Source organism: Aedes aegypti, chromosome 3 (assembly GCF_002204515.2).
Source record: "Aedes aegypti strain LVP_AGWG chromosome 3, AaegL5.0 Primary Assembly, whole genome shotgun sequence".
NCBI classification, from domain to species: domain Eukaryota; kingdom Metazoa; phylum Arthropoda; class Insecta; order Diptera; family Culicidae; genus Aedes; species Aedes aegypti.
In genome coordinates, this window is record NC_035109.1 from 341,980,174 (window position 1) to 342,000,619 (window position 20,446).

The 20,446-nt window shown below is 48.7% G+C and overlaps 4 protein-coding genes and 1 pseudogene across 4 annotated transcripts; 2 read left to right on the top strand and 3 right to left on the bottom strand.

The window, feature by feature from the left end:
- The first annotated feature begins 4,119 nt into the window (after positions 1-4,119).
- Positions 4,120-4,431, top strand: LOC110678251 (histone H4). Its single transcript, XM_021850870.1, has one exon. It carries the CDS (start codon positions 4,120-4,122, stop codon positions 4,429-4,431), a length of 312 nt encoding a protein of 103 aa, XP_021706562.1.
- Positions 4,432-9,954: 5,523 nt separating this feature from the next.
- LOC110678252 (histone H1-like) lies at positions 9,955-10,635 on the bottom strand. Its single transcript, XM_021850871.1, has one exon. The coding sequence runs from the start codon at positions 10,633-10,635 to the stop codon at positions 9,955-9,957; it is 681 nt and encodes a 226-aa protein (XP_021706563.1).
- A 2,126-nt stretch (positions 10,636-12,761) lies between these two features.
- Positions 12,762-13,136, bottom strand: LOC110678253 (histone H2B). The gene has a single exon (XM_021850872.1). It carries the CDS (start codon positions 13,134-13,136, stop codon positions 12,762-12,764), a length of 375 nt encoding a protein of 124 aa, XP_021706564.1.
- A 4,642-nt stretch (positions 13,137-17,778) lies between these two features.
- On the top strand, positions 17,779-18,153 carry LOC110678255 (histone H2A). Its single transcript, XM_021850873.1, has one exon. The coding sequence runs from the start codon at positions 17,779-17,781 to the stop codon at positions 18,151-18,153; it is 375 nt and encodes a 124-aa protein (XP_021706565.1).
- A 917-nt stretch (positions 18,154-19,070) lies between these two features.
- LOC110677864 lies at positions 19,071-19,587 on the bottom strand (annotated as a pseudogene).
- Between the last annotated feature and the right edge of the window lie 859 nt (positions 19,588-20,446).

The following is a 20,446-nucleotide window of genomic DNA, read 5'->3' on the forward strand; positions in this document are numbered from 1 at the left end:
GCGAGACACAAGTTCGAATTCTCTTCCGTGCGTGTGCGAAGTGCACTCTCTTTTCGCGATTTCCCGCTCCCGCGACTGCTCTCCGGCGCTAACCTACCTCCTAGGGGTGGCTAGCCAGAAAGCATCTCTGCTAGTCGAAGCAGAGCAACCGCGGCCCATAGCGATGGGTCGCAATCGGAAGCAAAAGGCGGACTCCGCCTCGACCCCCGCCCCGCTGGCCGACAGCGGGCAGACCAGCGCGCCAAAACGAGCCAGGAATGAAGATGCCAACCCGGCGGCATACAGCAGGTTGCTGGCAAATAACAAGTTTGCCTCCCTGCCTGTGGACCAAGCCCCCCCGGGCGCGAAGGTTCCCCCCCTCTTCACGGCGTCGAAGGACCTCTCGGCGCTGCGATCCGAGCTAGCGGCCAACAACATCCGGCCGCTGTTCAAGCTGTGCCATACCGGCACTAAGATCATGTGCGCCTCCGGCGCCGATTACGACAAGGCCGGCAAGCTGCTGAAGGCAAAAGGGGTGGAATTCTACACCCACGATGCCCCCGGTAGCAAGCCGTTCAAAGTACTCGTCCGAGGGCTGCCGGAGTTCACCCCGGAGGCCATCATCGATGAAATGAAGGCGGCTGGACTCAAGCCGACGAGTGTGTTCCCCATCCGGCGAGCACAAGGAGGACGACACCGGGACCAGCTCTACCTGGCCCATTTGGAGAAGGGGTCTACCACCATGGCGGGCCTGACAAGAGTGAGAGCGCTCTTCCACATCGTGGTGGAATGGGAGCGCTACCGCCCGAAAAAACGAGACGTGACGCAGTGTGGCAACTGCCTCGCGTTCGGCCACGGGACCAGGAATTGCCATATGAAGCCCCGCTGTGGCAAATGTGCCGGTGCGCACGCCACTTCGACCTGCCAGCCGATGGAGGGCACCGAATCGAAGTGCGCCAACTGCGGTGCAAACCACGAGGGCAGCAGCCGCAACTGCCCCAAACGTGCGGAGTTTCTGGCAATCCGCCAGCAAGCGTCCGCCAAGAAGCTGGGACGGCAACGCCAGCGCCAACCACCCCCACCGCTGACTGAGGAGCACTTCCCGACGCCCCGCTACCAAGTGCCCAATCTACCACCGCTTCAACCAACCCACCGGCAGGCATCCCGCCAGTCGGCCCCCTCCGTTCAGCAACGCCTCGCGGCCGCCGCCGCTGCTCCATCGGTCCGGAATGCGCCCCCTCCTGGATGGGGGAATCCTGGACCCAGTGCTTCCGGCACTCCTCCTCCCTCCGACGACGACGGCTCCCTGTACACGCCGGAGCAAATGTTGGAATACACAAGGAACCTTTTCCAACGGCTACGAGCCTGCCGTTCCAAGTCGGAACAGATCGACGCCGCCAACTCGGTGGTATTTGCGTTCTTATCCAAATATGGCCCGTGAGGCCACCACCAAGATCCTCAACTGGAACGCTTGCTCCCTCCGGAGCAAAAATCGAGAGTTGTCCGCCTTCCTGGACCAGGAAGGCATCGACATAGCAGTGATAACGGAGACGCACCTCAAGCCGGAAGTTAACATCTTCATCCCCGACTTCCGGCTCGTGCGGCTTGACCGGTGCGGATCCGAAGGTGGAGGCGTTGCGGTTGCTCTGCGGAGGAACGTAAACTGCACCCTGCTGCCGAGCTTCCAACTAAAAGTCATCGAGGCCGTAGGTGTTCGGGTGGAAACCTCCATCGGCCCAATCACGATCATCGCGGCGTACTGCCCGAAGCAAACCAACATCAACGACGGAACATCGGCGGCCCTAAAGCAAGACATCGTCAAACTGACACGGCGGCAGGGGCAGTTCATCCTGGCTGGCGATCTGAATGCAAGGCACGAGATCTGGGGAAACCCCCGGCGAAATAGGAACGGCCTCATCCTACAACAGGACCTGGAGGAAGGCCACTACACCATCCTGAGCCCGGATTCACCCACCCGCCTGAGCCGGTCCGGGGCCCATGCGACCATTGATATCTTCCTGACCAACATGGCCGACAACATCTCCCAACCGGTCGTTCACCAGGACCTGAGCTCGGACCACTACCCGGTGGTGGCAGAAGTTGGTTCCCTGGTCAACCGGCATCGGGTCACCCGGCGCAACTACCATCGTGTCGACTGGGGCCAATTCCAGCGGTGTGTCGACGCTAACATCCAGTACGAGGCTCCCCTGGCGTCCGCTGAAGACATCGACCGGCACCTGCAGAGCGTCGAAGAGGCCATCTCCGTGGCCCGAGAACAGCATGTACCAGCATCTGGTCAGGTGAGCAACCCCCTTTTTTAAGGATCGCTTGATAACCCCTGCGGAGAAGGCTGCTGAGATAGGTCGGCATTTCGTCAGCTCCCACAATCTAGGGCTAGACATTCCTAGCCCACACGAAGCTGCTGTTTCCGAACACGCAGCTAACCTACACCAATCTCCCAACGACTTCTCGGAGGAGTTGGAGATCACTGCCGACGAGTTGCTGGCCTATCTCAAAACATCCAAAAACATGAAGGCCCCAGGTTTCGACAACATCCTGAACTTGGAGCTCAAGCAATTGAGTCTCCAGTTCTACCAACATCTGGCACTGATTTTCAATCAGTGCCTCCGACTTAGCTACTTCCCCTCGTCGTGGAAGTCAGCAAAAGTCATCCCCATTAAGAAACCTGGGAAGGATCCTTCCTCCCCCAAAAGCTATCGACCCATCAGCCTTCTCTCAGGGTTATCAAAGCTTTTTGAAAAAGCGATCAACAGACGGCTGCTTTCGGCAGCCGATCAAAACAACATCTTGCTCGAGGAACAGTTTGGCTTTCGACGCGGTCGTTCAACCGTGCACCAACTGACTCGAGTAACCAACATCCTCAGGCGGAACAAGTCCCTTGCCAAATCCTCCGCCATGGCGTTGCTTGACGTTGAAAAAGCATTCGACAACGTCTGGCATGACGGCCTGGTGTACAAGCTGCACCGATACAATCTTCCCACCTATTTGGTGAAAATCATCAAACATTATCTGTTTAACAGGACGTTCAGGGTTTCCCTTAATGGAGTCAACTCAGATCATCACAACATCCCCGCAGGTGTTCCACAGGGCAGTATTTTAGGTCCCCTACTATACAACCTGTTCACCTCGGACATGCCTCAGCTCCCTGAAGGCGGCTCTCTGTCACTGTTCGCTGACGACACATCAGTCGTCTACAGCGGCAGATTCACGAGAGCACTAACATCTCGACTCCAGAGAGGCCTGAACGTTTTGTCAGATTATTTGAACAGCTGGAAGATCTGTATCAACGCAGCGAAGACCCAGGTCATCCTCTTCCCCTATTCCAAATCCCCCAGACTTGTTCCGGCTGAGGATTGTAAAATCACCCTCGGTGGATCAACGGTGGAATGGTCTGATGCAGCCGACTACCTTGGGCTAACGTTAGACAGCAAGCTTCTCTTCAGACAGCAGGTTGACAAAACGGTCATCAAAAGCAATATCTTGCTAAAAGCACTTTACCCACTCATCAACCGGAAGTCAACTCTGTCTTTGAAGAACAAGCTTGCTGTTTACAAACAGGTCATTCTTCCAGTAATTGAATATGGCGTACCAATCTGGGAGAGTTGCGCTAAAACCCACCATCTGAGGCTCCAGAGGACCCAAAATAAGTTCCTCCGGATGATCCTCAACAGTCCTCCGAGAACGAGGACAACCGAGGTCCACCGTCTGGCCGAGATCAAAACTTTAGAGGAGCGCTTTGGTGACTCGATTGAAAAATTCAGGGCTCGTTGCCACCAATCTGGCCAGCAGGTCATCCGGGACCTCGTTCCCCCCTAGGTTATCAAATTTTTTGTAGTGTAAATAGTAGTAGTTAGGTTATCAAATTTTCTTTTCTTTTCTTAAAACTACCAGAGCCTTAAAGGCCGATTAATTACACTAGGGTAAAACCAAATCTATTCCACAACGAGAACAAAAATCAACCAAAATCAAAGCTGAAGGACCTGAAGGTCAAACTCTTAATTTGTAAAAATAATTTTTGTAAAACACAATGGAAAATAAACATGAATTTAATGCAAAAAATTGGCGCAGCCATCAGTTCCAGTACTACCGTCGTCGAACACAGAACCAAATTCATCCAAAATGACCGGCCGTGGCAAGGGAGGCAAAGGACTCGGAAAAGGAGGCGCCAAGCGTCATCGCAAGGTTTTGCGTGATAACATCCAGGGTATCACCAAGCCCGCAATCCGTCGTCTGGCTCGTCGTGGAGGAGTCAAGCGTATCTCCGGACTTATCTACGAGGAAACTCGTGGTGTGTTGAAGGTGTTCCTGGAAAACGTCATCCGTGATGCCGTTACCTACACTGAACACGCCAAGCGTAAAACCGTTACCGCTATGGATGTTGTCTACGCTCTGAAGCGTCAGGGACGCACCCTGTACGGTTTCGGAGGTTAAATCGCATTCCAAAGTTTCGCTCTTCAAACGGCCCTTTTCAGGGCCACCAAACACACTCATCAAGGAGTTGATATGACAAATGTTCACACACTAAAAGCAAGGGTAATCTAATGGGACAAGCACTACACGCTTTTGCAGTCCGGCGGTGGCGTGGCTTGGGGAGAAAATTCTCGTCTCCGATTGGAAGACACCATAAAATGCCAATATATATACATACATAGTCTAGTCTAGTCAGCACTGTCATTTCCCGGGGTGGCACTACTGTTGTTACTTACTTGTTGTACTTCGGTCGGTTCGAAAACAACAACCGCTATGATGCCACGCCGGTGAAATCCAGTGCGTGCATCTTTCCATACCAATCTCACGTGCATGCATCTCAACTCCGGACTTCAGTGTCAGGTACGGAACGCTCGTCGTACCACTCCCTATTACCTATTACCACTCATCAAATTCCATTAGGATTGCGTTAGGAACTTCTTAGTTTGCCTCGCTCGGTTCCACAATGCGATGGACGAACAAATATTTCATCATGTTCCACACTGTACCTTATGAGAAATGTCCCGCTCACTGGATGCGGTTGAGAGGATGCGGTATTTACAAGCACTGGAATTGTGTTCGCGCACCCGAAACGAAACGAAGGGAAAACGAATCACCGAACCGGGTGAGAGACGGGAATTTGAATCCACCGACGGGAAAAACCGGGAATTTGAGAAGGTCACCGGGAAAATCGTTTTGAACGAACATTTCCAAGCTTCGAATCTACAAACCACAACAAGCATTTATGACTTTGAACAAATCAGTTTGTATTGTATGTAATGTATTGAAAGTGGATGATGAAATGTCTACCGTAAAATGGGGTGTTTTCAAGCAACTTCTAGTATGTCAATAATTAAACAAAGGACAGCCCTACTACAGTAAGGACCCGATTTTGTCAGCCCCTCGATGAATTTTAGGCTGACCAAATCGGGTCATTTTATTTTGTTCCCGTTTTTCAAATTTCGACATGGTTACATGGACTTTTAAAGAGGGTACGTGGTAAAACATGACGATACCAATTTTTTGACAAATCTGAAATTGGCTGACAAAATCGGGTCAGTACTGGATTCTCTCGTCGCGTGCCAAACACAATTATGAGGATCCTATGGCAGATTTCTGAGATAATCATGAAAATGTGTGATTTTTGACGTAACTGCAAAACAGGGTTGTAAAGGAATTTGACTTTCGCAAATGAAACCATATTTTGCCAACAACAAAACATAATCTTTTTGATCAATAACTTTGATGCTTTCATTCATTTTCATAAGTTATGCTCAACCTCAATCAGATAATACATCAATATTATCGAACTTGGAACTCCTGCAAACGCAAACCGTTTTCTTTTAACTGCTAAATCTTTCATAGTTATTAATCTGGAAACTGTCAATACTTCGTAAAATTGTCTTGAATTGTTTTTGATACTTAAATGCAACAGGATCATAACCTATATACCGTTAAGTCACCAGTCACCGTGCGGCCTCCATTCACCGTGCACATATACAAATTCCTACAGAATATTCATACAATTTTCACAAATCATTCTTTGGTCAGCAAAATAAGATAAAACTGATGAAACGAAGTAGTTTTTGCCACAAATAATTTTGAAAAACCTAGTTTATGTAGACAAAATCATGTGAATTCTGTTTGATAACGAGATATTGCAACAATCTTAGTAGAAACGCCAAAAAATCACATTTTTTATTTTAACGATAGAGTATGAAATTTTTCAAAATTTCAACAAGTTTTCACTGTGGATATTATTAGTAAGATGTATTTCATCGTATGAGCAATGAGATTTAATGCAAATTAGAATTTTTATTGTGTTTCAGTCGAAACCCAAATGCACGGTGAATGGATCCTTTTCAATATATATGGATCCTATTACCGTGTATAGTGTAAAAGGCATGGAATTATGCGATAATATTAGATTTATTGTTATGTCGTCATTAAACTACTTCATATTTAGAATTTAAGTGAATATGGAATGGTTTGGACAATACAGTCAAACCTCCTATAACGATTTTAATTAAAAAATAATAATTTAGCCAATTTTTAAACTTTGTATAGTTTTTATTGTAAATGAAGATTTGAATACTCTTAAAAATGAATGCGCACACTACTAGCAACATAGTTGCTCCATTAACAACGTTTCTTCAAGATACAAAATCAAATCATGACGAAAACTATACGCACGGTAAATGGTGACACATAGAACGGTACGAGGCGACCTTAACATGACATTTTCAAACATAATTTTTGACTAATTTTTTGTTATGCATCACTAGTTTTAGATTTTTCCCTGAATTATTATATAATTGCCCGCTACGTAGTGGTATTCTAGTACGCTTCAAATTATTTGGAATAGTTTTATATTTTTTTGAAGTGCAAATTTTTCTTAAATGCACGGTGAATGGTAGCTTGACGGTACAGTTAACTCTCCCTAACTCGATATTGAATTTGTCTTGAATTGGTTTTGATACTTAAATGCAACAGGATCATAACCTATATATTTGCATTTGCTTCTTTGAATGATTGTTCTCCTTCGTCTTCGAAAATAGCCCCTATTTGTTTTGCTGGTCTGCTCGATAGGTAGACAGTTTGACAGTTCGATAGGTAGATTTGGTTTCACTCTTCGCGCAACTCGGGTGCCTCTGAGAAAAAAAAAAAAAAAAAAAAAAAAAAAAAAAAAAAAAAAAAAAAAAAAAAAATCCCATATTTTCAGGGCTAGACATTTTAGTAATATTCAGTAACAAACAAAATAGTCCCCTTAACCTTTACAATGCAGCTTTACTTCACGGAACAAGCCTAAAGTATAATGGAACATATATCGGCATAAATCGAACGAGTTTTGTAACTTGGAAAAAGTAGTAGAAAAGATAATCCCCTAACACCCCGCTAACTTTCAAAAAGAAACTTTTTCCATAAGAAATATTAAAAGGCGAAATCTAGATAACATTTTCAAAAGCTTTTGTCTGCGTTGTGATCTCAATTAAATATACTTATGTTCTGGGTTACTCACATATTTTTGTTAATATTGTTTCATTGTTTTGTAGTTAAATCTTTTTTGCCAATAAAATTCTTTCAAAAATGGTTTGAATCGTTTTCAATATCTAGACTCCACAATACCTAATATTAATAGATATCCCCGATCACATAATGCAGCTCACAATCCTCCGAACAAAGCAAGCAAGATATATCGACTTCCGACGTTTTTGTGACTTTTCAAACTTGATGGAGAAGTTCAATCCCTTAAAACCCCACGAGTCCTTAACACCCCATTTTACGGTACTAACTTCTTAAAAAGGTTTCACTTTTCTCAATAATTAGCAATGTAGTACCAAACAATGTTTGTTTGATTTTTTGAGCTTGGCTCTAACTTTTTGACTCAAGAGTTTGAAAGAAAAGTTTACTAGCCTAAAATAATCTTGCCGAAAGTTTTTGCACTCAAACATATTGGATGCAAAAAAAAATCCTAAGTTGTTGAATATTCATACCACAATAAATCCAGATTTCCTTGGGAACAGCATTTTAAGAGTTTCTAATCTCTCATTAGTTAACTAATCGATTACAAATTGAATAGGTAAGGTAGATGCTGCTACATGTGTGGGTTTGTTTTATTATTTTAATTCACCCTAGATTTAATTACTTTAGAGAAACATCAATTTAATGAAACACTGATTTATTTTGGCATCTGGAGTTTGGCATCGGCCAAATTATCTGAAACTCGGCAGTAAGACGCACTTGAAGAGCATAATGTTGATAAATAGCAGTTAAGGCCTTCCTTAGTGTAGTGGTAAAGTCGGTGGCTACAAAGCAAACCCATGCTGAAGGTGTCTGGGTTCAACTTCCCAACAAGCCATGTGAGCAAAATGGTCACATAAAAAAATAAAGTGAGAAGCCGGCCAAGAAAAATGAGAAGAAGAAGAGGCATTCGCAAAACCCCATGTGCGAAATAAATCAAAAGAATGAGCACAAAAAATTTTGATAATGAAGACGCGTTCACTCCAACGGAAATGCTCCACGTGTAGTAACAGCGGCGGAAGTAATTTACCGGTTTCAATTTGAGTGTCAGGAGCTCAGGGCCAAATTTTCGAGCCGCAAATTTTTCTCGGTGCACGCAAGCAAATGGCGGCGGTGCTCACTCTCTTTCTCTCGTACCCAAACTGCGATGGGGATGTGAGGCGTTCGATTCGCCAATCACGCTTAAAATCAGTTACACTGTATTGATTTGCTCTCATCTTTGGAATAGTGGAACAGCATTGGATTACGAAAATCAAACATACTGAGCAAGGTCGACCCATTGGCCCCGAAAGATTGAGATTTTCAGAAGCCAATCCCTGGGCTTAGTATTTTACTGCCAATTAATTTAATTTGCAACATCCACAAGAGTAATTTGATTATTCCGCAAGGAAAATAGTGGCAGTTCGCTCATACTGGATCAGCTGTCAAGATTACTTTGGTAATTAGCAGCAAACTGTACTTGACCGCTCTACTTGGGATGTCGATACTCAGCCTGCCCAGTAGGTCCGGTACGTACGGACCTGTGAACTAGACTATCGAAATGCATACATTTTGCATTTTGACATACGAACGCTTTATGTTTCGTTTTAGCATCAACTCACATCCAGGCGTCGGTAGGCGCGTGGTGTACGCACAGACCTAACGATCGCAAGGGCCTTGGTTCGATTCCAGGTTGCTGCGAGAAACATTTTTTGTTGCCAATGTTTGGTTTCATAAGGCAAAGCTATGAATTTCAACCCGATTTATTGTGGCGAATTTTCATAAGTGCATCCAATGTATTTCGATAGTCCATTTGCCTGAGTGTATTGAAAACGCACGGGCCTATCGATCGCAAGGTCCTTGGTTCGATTCCAGGTTGCCGCGAAAACATGTTTTGGTTTCACAAGGCAACGCTACGAATCTCAACCCGATTTAAATAAGGCTCCCCCAAAACTACGCGACTTTTTACGGCGACAGCGACACGATTTCGTTGTTGTGTCGCTGCAAGCACTCTTCTATGGAACCATCTTGACTGACACGACGCGAATCGCTGCGAAATCGCGACGTTTTTTTGTCGCTGTCGCTTAGATCTGGGGGAGCCTTTAAGTCGATAGACTTCTTCAAATCCTTGAATCATTCGAGTGTATCAAAAGCTGTTCCTCTAGTGGAGGTTTGCTTTGGGTACGGATGCACCGCTACAGTGAGTGCCAGCCAGTGCTCGCCTACCTGTCCGGGCTTTACAGTTGCTGGCAGAGAAAGGGGTGCATGATTGGCCAATTTTATTGATTTGCGAAAGGGTTCGGGAAGAATTCGCCATTCAGTGGCAAAAAGTGCACGTAACTTTTCGGGGGGATTTATTTCCCTCTGTGAGAGGAATGGAATATCATTGACTGTGCAACTCTTTGTTCTAAACTTGGATGGTAGTCCTGAAAAGGACTGATTGGATGTTACATACTGTTTTACAACAGTACGGTTGCTGTCCCAAATTTACTTCTTGGCAGCGGTCTTCTTCGCGGCAGCTTTCTTGGCTGGGGCAGCCTTCTTCGGTTTTGGGGTCTTGGGCTTCTTGGCGGCGGTCTTGGAAGGTTTGGTGGCCTTCTGCTTCGGAGCAGCAGCCTTCTTCACACCACCGGCCTTTTTGGCAGCCTTGGCACCAGCAGCTTTGGCTTTCTTGGCTGCAGCCGGCTTCTTGGCTTTCTTCTCGCCGGCTGGCTTCTTGGCCTTCTTCTCCCCAGCTGGTTTCTTGGTGGCCTTCTTCTTCTCTCCGGTAGCCTTCTTGGCCTTCTTCTCGCCGGCCTTCTTCGGTTTCTTCTCACTGGCGGCCTTCTTAGCTTCAGCCTTCAGCTTGAACGAACCGGAAGCGCCGGTGCCCTTGGTTTGGACGAACTTGCCCTTCTCGACGCCATTCTTCAAGGCCTTCTTGAGGAATGGGGCAAGCTTGGCGACATCGCATTTGTAGTTGGCGGCGATGTACTTCTTGATGGCCTGCAGGGACGATCCGTTGCGTTCCTTCAAGGTTTTGATGGCAGCAACAACCATGTCGTTGACTGGGGGGTGGGTCGACGGCTTCTTCGGCTTGCCCTGTCCCTTGGGGGCCCTTGGCTTCTTGGTCTTGGCTGGCGAGGCAGCCGGGGCTGCGGCAGCGGCTTCAGTGGCAACTTCAGACATCTCGATAGGTAGCTAGAGTAACACTCACACGATGGCGATAGTAAACGAATGAATGACGGAAATTCTGGCAACAGTGCGGTGTTCGATTTCGTCGTCTGTGTTAGGGATGCAGACATGGTCGTCCACTGGATGACTGTTCGCGAAATATTGTACATATTTTTGGTAACACCTTTTTAAAACGCATTTTTCCGGTAATCGCACTAAGTATTTGCCTGTCTAGTATGTCCGTTTGGTGAGTGCATGAGTCTCGCTAGCAGCCCGTCATCGCCACATCGGGCCGGTTTCGCGAGAAGCACCGCTGAGACATGTCTTTACAGCACCCGTGCGCCATATGGTGTGGCTTTGCTCGATAACACAATCAATAGTAACTATTGAAACAATACCACCCTGCACGGCGGTGGTGAATTTGGCAACATGAATGGTTGCTCTTTGCGGTGACATGCGGGTATAGCCAGTATGCCGGTGTCTAATGGCCCCTAATGAGCCTCAAACAAAGTCATTCCCAGTGCCGACGAGCGATGTTACGCGTTTGGTTTTAGTAAACTTTGAACAATGTTAATTTGATGTTTTTCATCAAACATACCGAAAACTTGGGCTCGACTATGACGTCAGTCACACAAGTTTGTGCCATTTTGTCCGGAAAACAATGTCACCAAACACTAATCACCTTCCACCTGTGCACTGTTGGTTGGTCGAATGTGTGCAAATTGCTGGCATTGCCTCAGCCATCGGCGGCAACTGCATTGGAAAAGGACAGTGCACGTGCTACTATGGATCTAGTTTATCTGAGAATGTTTTACTTCAAGAAGCAAGCAAGCAAAGCAAGCACCCTCCCTGCGGTGGAATCTGCAAATGAGCTAGTGCGAAATCTGCCCGAATAGGCATCGGTTTTGCTAGCTGCAGTTGCATCGAATGAACATTCCATACAATCTCTTCTGGCGGCAGTAGTACCGGACATGTCGCGCTGAATTCGCGACAAATTGTTCTCGGAAGTCCCTAACATGCCCCACGGCACGTGTTCCCGGTGTAGAAACTGCACCCTACACTCCCCCGATCGAGATATATTTTTGTGTACAGTGCCCTCAGGGGCTGTTCAACGTGTCTGTCCGTGCTAGTACTGAGCAACACCCGAGCCAGGAAGCCGAATGGCAACCACACAACGTGTCATGTCACCATCATTCGCAAATTTCATAACGCCAACAATGACCATTTGCAACGCGCCCACCACCCATTGTGTATAAGAATGTTTTCCCAATTTCGTTTGACCCGTTACATCTCGAAGACACACCACCCACCCATGAACTATGTGAATGGGCCCCATCAATGGGAACCGATTGATGGCATTATCGAGATTATCCGATCGATAACATTTGCATCAACTGTTGTTCGATAAACGTTATTATGATAGCCTGAACTGCTGGGATGCTCTTACGAGATCGTTTGTAATGGGACGCTAGAAAACATAATGAGCTTCTTTCCAATACGTTGAGAAGAAGAACGAACGAACCACGAAACTTGTCATCATGCCTGCCTAGCTAGCTAGTCCTATGATGTCAAAATTGTCTAAACTACTAACATGCAGCACAACCGATAGCAAAAATGAAGTTGTTAAGGTGCAACATGGCAATCAGCATAAATATTGAACTTTAAACGTTCTGCTAGTGAATGGAGTGTGGTTAAGGTACAACATTTTTTTGCAATCAGCAGAAATGTTGAACGTACGAAGTGGATCTTCTTGTTTTAAATTCAAACGGATGGAAAAACTTAGATCTAGGGTTTTTTTTGTGAACAGATGTTTCCCTATACTGCTTAACAATGAAATTCCTATTATTTATTACGCAGCTGAATGGGGATCCAAATCTCTGCAACTGTAATCGTTATAATTAATCAATACTGAAACTGATAACATCGAATAAATAAAATGAATTGGATAAATTCAAACTGATCAGAGAGGGGGGTGTTGTCACGTATGAAGTCACCGCCGTGACACTACCTCAGTCGGTTCAATAGTGTGATAAAACAGTCTAGTGTCAGATTTTCAAAATCAACTCTTTTTCGGGATTGAAATAGTGGCCCTGAAAAGGGCCTTTTGGTTTGGTGTGATTGAACGCAGTGTCGGTCGTCATTTACTTGGAGCTGGTGTACTTGGTGACGGCCTTGGTGCCTTCCGAAACGGCGTGCTTGGCCAACTCTCCCGGGAGCAGAAGCCGGACGGCGGTTTGGATTTCGCGGGATGTGATCGTCGAACGCTTGTTGTAGTGGGCCAGGCGGGAGGCTTCGGCGGCAATACGCTCAAAGATGTCGTTGACGAAGCTGTTCATGATGCTCATGGCTTTCGACGAAACGCCAGTGTCGGGGTGAACTTGCTTCAACACCTTGTAGATGTAGATGGCGTAGCTTTCCTTCCTGCGCTGCTTCTTCTTCTTCTTATCGCCCTTGACAATGTTCTTCTGGGCCTTGCCGGATTTCTTCGCGGCCTTTCCGCTGGTTTTCGGTGCCATCGTGCTGCTAACGTTGTTTTAGATTCCAAACGAAAACTGAAACTGATGCCCGACCGAACCAGTCGGTTCTCTTTTATACCCGTAGAATGGTGAGCGCTGTTCCGCCCCTTCGCTTCGTTTGCTACTTCATCCATTTCGTTCGCACCATCCTAGTATGAGTGCAGCGCAGGGCTACGCATGTATAAAAGATACCCTCATCCGGTGAAATCACCACCATTCCGAATCGAACTGCCGTTGTGAACGGTTGCGTGTTCTTATTGAGTTGCGAGACACAAGTTCGAATTCTCTCCCGTTCGTGTGCGAAGTGCACTTTTCGCGATTTCCCGCTCCCGCGACTGCTCTCCGGCGCTAACCTACCTCCTCGGGGTGGCTAGCCAGAAGGCATCTCTGCAAGCAGAGCAACCGCGGCCCATAGCGATGGGTCGCAATAGAAAGCAAAAGGCGGACTCCGCCTCGATCCCCGCCCCGCTGGCCGACAGCGGGCAGACCAGCGCGCCGAAACGAGCCAGGAATGAAGATGCCAACCCGGCGGCATACAGCAGGTTGCTGGCAAACAACCAGTTTGCCTCCCTGCCTGTGGACCAAGCCCCCCCGGGCGCGAAAGTTCCCCCCCTCTTCACGGCTTCGAAGGACCTCTCGGCGCTGCGATCCGAGCTAGCGGCCAACAACATCCGGCCGCTGTTCAAGCTGTGCCATACCGGCACCAAAATCATGTGCGCTTCGGGCGCCGACTTCGACAAGGCCGGCAAGCTACTGAAGGCAAAAGGGGTGGAATTCTACACCCACGATGCCCCCGGTAGCAAGCCGTTGAAAGTTCTCATCCGAGGGCTACCGGAGTTCACCCCAGAAGCCATCATCGATGAAATGAAGGCGGCTGGACTCAAGCCGACGAATGTGTTCCCCATCCGGCGAGCACAAGGAGGACGACACCGGGACCAGCTCTACCTGGCCCATTTGGAGAAGGGGTCCACCACCATGGCGGGCCTGACGAGGGTGAGAGCGCTCTTCCACATCGTGGTGGAATGGGAGCGCTACCGCCCGAAGAAGCGAGACGTGACGCAGTGTGGCAACTGCCTCGCGCTCGGGCATGGGACCAGGAATTGCCATATGAAGCCCCGCTGTGGCAAATGTGCCGGTGCGCACGCCACTACGACCTGCCAGCCGATGGAGGGCACCGAACCGAAGTGTGCCAACTGCGGTGCAAACCACGAGGGCAGCAGCCGCAACTGCCCCAAACGTGCGGAGTTTCTGGCAATCCGCCAGCAAGCGTCCGCCAAGAAGCTGGGACGGCAACGCCAGCGCCAACCACCCCACCGCTGACTGAGGAGCACTTCCCGACGCCCCGCTACCAAGTGCCCAATCTACCACCGCTTCAACCAACCCACCGGCAGGCATCCCGCCAGTCGGCCCCCTCCGTTCAGCAACGCCTCGCGGCCGCCGCCGCTGCTCCATCGGTCCGGAATGCGCCCCCTCCTGGATGGGGGAATCCTGGACCCAGTGCTTCCGGCACTCCTCCTCCCTCCGACGACGACGGCTCCCTGTACACGCCGGAGCAAATGTTGGAATACACAAGGAACCTTTTCCAACGGCTACGAGCCTGCCGTTCCAAGTCGGAACAGATCGACGCCGCCAACTCGGTGGTATTTGCGTTCCTATCCAAATATGGCCCGTGAGGCCATCACCAGGATCGCAAATTGGAATGCTTGTTCCCTCCGGAACAAAGCTATCGAGCTCGTCGAATTTCTCGAAGAGAAAACCATCGACATCGCCATCATCACGGAGACGCACCTCAAGCCTGAGCTGAGCGTCTCCATTCCCAACTATCGACTTGTGCGGCTAGATCGGACCGACTCTGAAGGAGGGGGAGTCGCCATCGCTTTGCGCCACAACATGAACTGCCGCCTGCTGCCGAGCCTGCAGCTCAAGCTCATCGAGGCCGTAGGAGTAGAAGTGCAAGCTTCGGACGGCCCGATCACCATCATCGCTGCATACTACCCAACGCAAGCAAGCCTCAACGACGGGTCGGCAACGGCCCTGCGACAAGACATCACCAAGCTCACTCGGCGGCACGGGCGGTACATCATCGCTGGCGACCTCAACGCGAAGCACGAAGCCTGGGGGAACCCCCGAAGAAATCGGAACGGAGTCATCCTGCAGCAAGGCTTGGAGGAGGGCCACTTCAACATCTTGGGCCCGGATACTCCCACCCGGTTGAGCAGATCGGGAGCCCACGCCTTCATCGACCTGTTTATCACCAACATGGTAAGCATCTCTCATCCGGTCGTCTACCAGGAACTCAGCTCGGACCACTATCCGGTGGTGGTGGAAGTTGGGTCCTCGGTCAACCGGCATCTCAAGACCCGGCGCAACTATCGACGCGTCAACTGGGACCAGTTCCGGCAGTGTGTCGACACCCACGTCGACTACGAGGTGCGACCCGAGTCAACTGATGACGTCGATCGGCAGCTGCAGGCCATCGAAGAAGCGATCTCCCAGGCCAGGGAGCAACACGTGCCGGCAACCAGTCAGGTGAGCAATAACATACCAATTGATAGACTTACTAAAGATTTGATCAGACTTCGCAACACCATCCGCAGGCAGTACCAGCGAACTGGGCTGCCTGCCCTTAAATCCGATGTCAATCGGATGAACAAAATTATCAAGGCCAGAATGTTGGACCTCAGAAATCAAAATTTTTCAAACAAAATCCGCGCTCTCCCAGACTGTGCTCAGCCGTTCTGGAAGCTCACAAAAATTTTAAAAACCAAGCCTAGACCAATTCCACCGCTGGTTCCACAAGATAACAATAGCCCCGTAGATCGCTTGATAACGCCTGCTGAGAAGGCAGCCGAAATAGGTCGACATTTCGTCAGCTCACATAATCTTGGACACCATATCATCAGTCCGCATGAAGCTGCCGTGAATGAGCATGCAAACAACCACCATCTGATTCCCAACGACTTCTCGGAGGAGTTGGAAATCACAGCTGACGAACTCTCGACCTATTTAAAACACTCCAAAAACATGAAGGCCCCAGGTTTCGACAACATCATGAACTTGGAACTCAAGCACTTAAGCGTCCAGTTCTATGATCACCTCGCAGTGATCTTCAACCAGTGCCTCCGGCTTAGCTACTTCCCATCGTCCTGGAAGTCAGCCAAAGTCGTCCCCATCAGGAAACCTGGGAAAGATCCTTCCTCGCCTAAAAGCTATCGCCCCATCAGCCTTCTCTCAGCGTTATCAAAGCTTTTCGAAAGGGCAGTTTATCGCCGACTTCTTGCTTCCGTAGAGCAAAACAACATCCTGCTCGATGAACAGTTTGGTTTCCGACGCGGTCGTTCAACCGTGCACCAACTGTCCCGAGTCACCAACATCCTCAGACGGAACAAGTCTCTATCCAAAACCTCTGCCATGGCCCTGCTCGACGTCGAAAAAGCGTTCGACAATGTCTGGCATGATGGCCTGGTGTTCAAGCTTCAACGATATAATCTTCCCAGCTACCTGGTGAAAATAGTACACAACTATCTGTCGGCGAGGACATTCCGGGTCTCACTAAACGGAGCAATTTCCGATGCGCACGACATCATCGCAGGCGTCCCCCAGGGCAGTATCCTCGGGCCCCTGCTATTCAACCTGTTCACCTCCGATATGCCCGCACTCCCAGGAGGCGGCGCACTGTCTCTGTTCGCAGATGACACCTCCATCGTCTACAGTGGTAGAAGAATCAGAGCGCTCACGGCAAAACTCCAACGGGGCCTGGATGTCCTGACAGAATACCTCACCAGCTGGAAGATATGTATTAACGCGGCGAAGACCCAGGTCATCCTCTTCCCCCACTCCAGATCCCCCAGACTTGTTCCGGCTGAGGATTGCAAAATCACCCTAAACGGCACAGCGGTGGAATGGTCCAACGAGGCCGATTATCTAGGCTTGACTTTGGACAGCAAGCTGATCTTTCGACAACAAGTCGACAAAACGGTCACGAGGTGCAGCACGATGCTGCGAATGTTGTATCCCCTCACAAACCGTAGGTCGACACTGTCCCAAAAGAACAAGCTTGCTGTCTACAAACAAATTATCCGTCCCGTGATCGAGTACGGCATACCGGTCTGGGAGAGCTGCGCTAAATCACACCATCTCAAACTCCAGAGGGTTCAGAACAAGTTCCTTAGAATGGCACTGAACGCCCCAAGGAGAATGCGAAACTCTGAGGTCCTCCGTCTGGCCGAGATACAAACCCTTGAAGATCGCTTTAGTGAGTCTATCGGAAGGTACAGGGCTCGTTGCCGCACGTCAGACCAGCAGGTCGTCCGCGCTATAGTCGCACCCCTTTAGGTTATCAAATTTTGTTTTGCTTGTGTATATAGTAGTTAGGTTATCAAATTTTTAATAATCACCAGAGCTCCAAAGAGCCAAATTGTTAAACTAGAATATTAAAATTTAAATTCCACAACACCATATCAAAACGACCAAGATTGAAAGGCCCTTGGCCGACCAATATAGATGTAAGAATAATTGTACCCCCCCAAATCAAACATGAAAATAAATATGAATTAAATCGTATCGTGAAATCACCATCAGTACCGCTTACGTACGCTTCGTGAACGTTTGTTTCTCAAGTCCACTCAAACTCAACCACAAAATGTCTGGCCGCGGCAAAGGAGGCAAAGTTAAGGGAAAGGCAAAGTCCCGTTCCAACCGCGCTGGATTGCAGTTCCCAGTCGGTCGTATTCACCGTCTGCTCCGGAAGGGCAACTATGCCGAGCGTGTCGGTGCCGGCGCTCCAGTCTACTTGGCTGCCGTTATGGAATATCTGGCCGCTGAAGTGCTCGAATTGGCAGGAAACGCTGCCCGTGACAACAAGAAGACCAGAATCATTCCCCGTCATCTGCAGTTGGCCATCCGCAACGACGAAGAATTGAACAAGCTGCTGTCCGGTGTTACCATCGCCCAAGGTGGTGTTCTGCCCAACATTCAGGCTGTCTTGCTGCCGAAGAAAACCGAAAAGAAGGCATAAGTTACACTGCGTGCATCAAACCAAAAACCGTCCTTTTCAGGACGACAATATCCAGTCCACCGCTAGAGAGTTGTTGTTGAAATATTGCAGATTTATCTAATTTAGCCACAGAGAGGATCGATGAAGAGATATCGGCCATATTATGACCATTTCTGAATCAATTCCTAGATTCCGCGGGGGGAAACGTTTGGGCTTCTTAAATGTTCTGTTCGGGATACCTCGAACTTTCGATTTTTGGAGTTCAATTTGCCGAAACAGAAACATAAAACATTGAAACAGCCAGCCCTGCGTGAGCTGTTCCTGAAGAGAGAGGAGGGTAAACTGTTCATCCAGTTCCTGCCCCATTTTCTACTATCTACTGCTTGACAATAGAAGAGTTGATGAAGCAGGTAGTATTTAAAAAACTTATATTATTTATTCGAGGAAAGGCTATATCAGGAGCTCCTAATATTAAAGGAATCAATCAATTTCCAAACCCCACAATTATCAATTATAACTATCATAGGGGGTGTGTTTCAAAGTAAACAAGCCAAAGATTACGTTTCAATCATACGGTCAAACTTTCAATGTTGGATGTTCGAGTTGTCTAGTTTGTAGCAACAAGGGGAGGCGAGCTGGGAAAGCTTCTGCATCCGGAAAAGAGCATAAGAAGAAGGGGAAACATACGGCCGGTACCAGAGAATGAAGTCCGCGCTGGAGATGCACATTCAAAAGTGTGTGCAAAGCGAAGCATGAAGGGACAACTCGAGTTGTCGGTTGGTTGACGTACCTCCCTCATCAGTGTTGAGAGTATGATCGTTCGGTGGTAGGAGGAAGGTCAAGGGGCTTTAGGAAGTAATCGTTCCCCCAGGGGAACAAACAGTTTTAGGTACACTGAAGGGAAAATTGCTCACACAACTCTTTTAGGGAATGCTCTAGTGGCCCTGAAAAGGGCCGTTTTGTTGAGAATGGCAACTATAATGCAGACCGAATTTAAGCGCGTTCTCCACGGATACGGCGAGCCAGCTGGATGTCCTTGGGCATAATGGTGACACGCTTGGCGTGGATGGCGCAAAGGTTGGTATCTTCGAAAAGACCGACCAGATAGGCCTCGCTCGCTTCCTGCAGGGCCATGACAGCCGAGCTCTGGAAGCGCAGATCGGTCTTGAAGTCCTGGGCGATCTCACGAACCAGACGCTGGAATGGCAGCTTGCGGATCAGCAGCTCAGTCGACTTTTGGTAGCGACGGATTTCACGCAGAGCAACGGTTCCTGGCCGATAACGGTGAGGCTTCTTGACACCTCCGGTGGCTGGGGGCGCTCTTGCGAGCGGCTTTGGTAGCCAGCTGCTTGCGAGGAGCTTTTCCTCCAGTAGACTTACGAGCAGTCTGCTTGGTACGGGCCATTGTGTTAGATGATGATTAATTTGCTTTCAATCCAAACGGATCAGTTGAAACGGCAGCGACAGAATGAGGGTCAAAAAACCAGGCAGTCCTCTTTTATATGCTCATATCGATGCAGGCAACCAATCGGAAGCCACGGGAAGAATAGAAAAAGCAAGAGAGGAAAGAAGAACTCAACCCTCGAGTGGGATAAAAGTGGCCGCTAGTGTTTGGGCGCAGCCATGCAGTTTGCGTGATAGTTTTCGAGGAATAAGACGTGCGAATCGGAAGCTAAAAGGAAAAGCGAAAAGGAGAGAGACCTATTTTCGACGTGCCACCCGTCAGTGTGTGAAAGAGTGTTCAACCGCGATCGTGTTGCGATACAGTGAGCGTTGGCATTTGCGTTGTGTGACAGCAAAAGGAAGAGAAGAAGCGAGCCGGAGTGATTCCGTCGGCGAGCTGCAGTGCAGCAGGGCGTTGCGGGGTGGGAAAAGAAAACAACAAAAACCGTGAAAAGTTGTGGTGGGTCGTTCGAATTGATTTCGCCGACGTTTGGTAGTGCCTAAACGAATAGGATTTTGCGGTGCGTGGAAGGAGAAGAAGAATTCCTCTAGTGCGTGAGTGAAGACAATTGATTGTCTGGAGTTGTGATTGTGGGAGCTCGGCCTGTTGGCCATGGCGGCTGTAAATGCCGCTCCCCCCGGGGGAATTCCGGTAACGGGAGAAGATTACCGGAATGGTTGGATCCGAACAGTAATCACGGACAATTAGTGGTGATGTCGATGGTGGCGAAAGACGGAGGAAAGTTCCCGGACAATCCGTTCGTTATCGGGCGGTCGCTGGAACATGCCGCCGGTGGAAAATTGGACGAGACGTACACCGAAAACAGAGTTCGCGGTAACGTTTTGAAAGTGCGAAGTGAAGCGAAAGTGC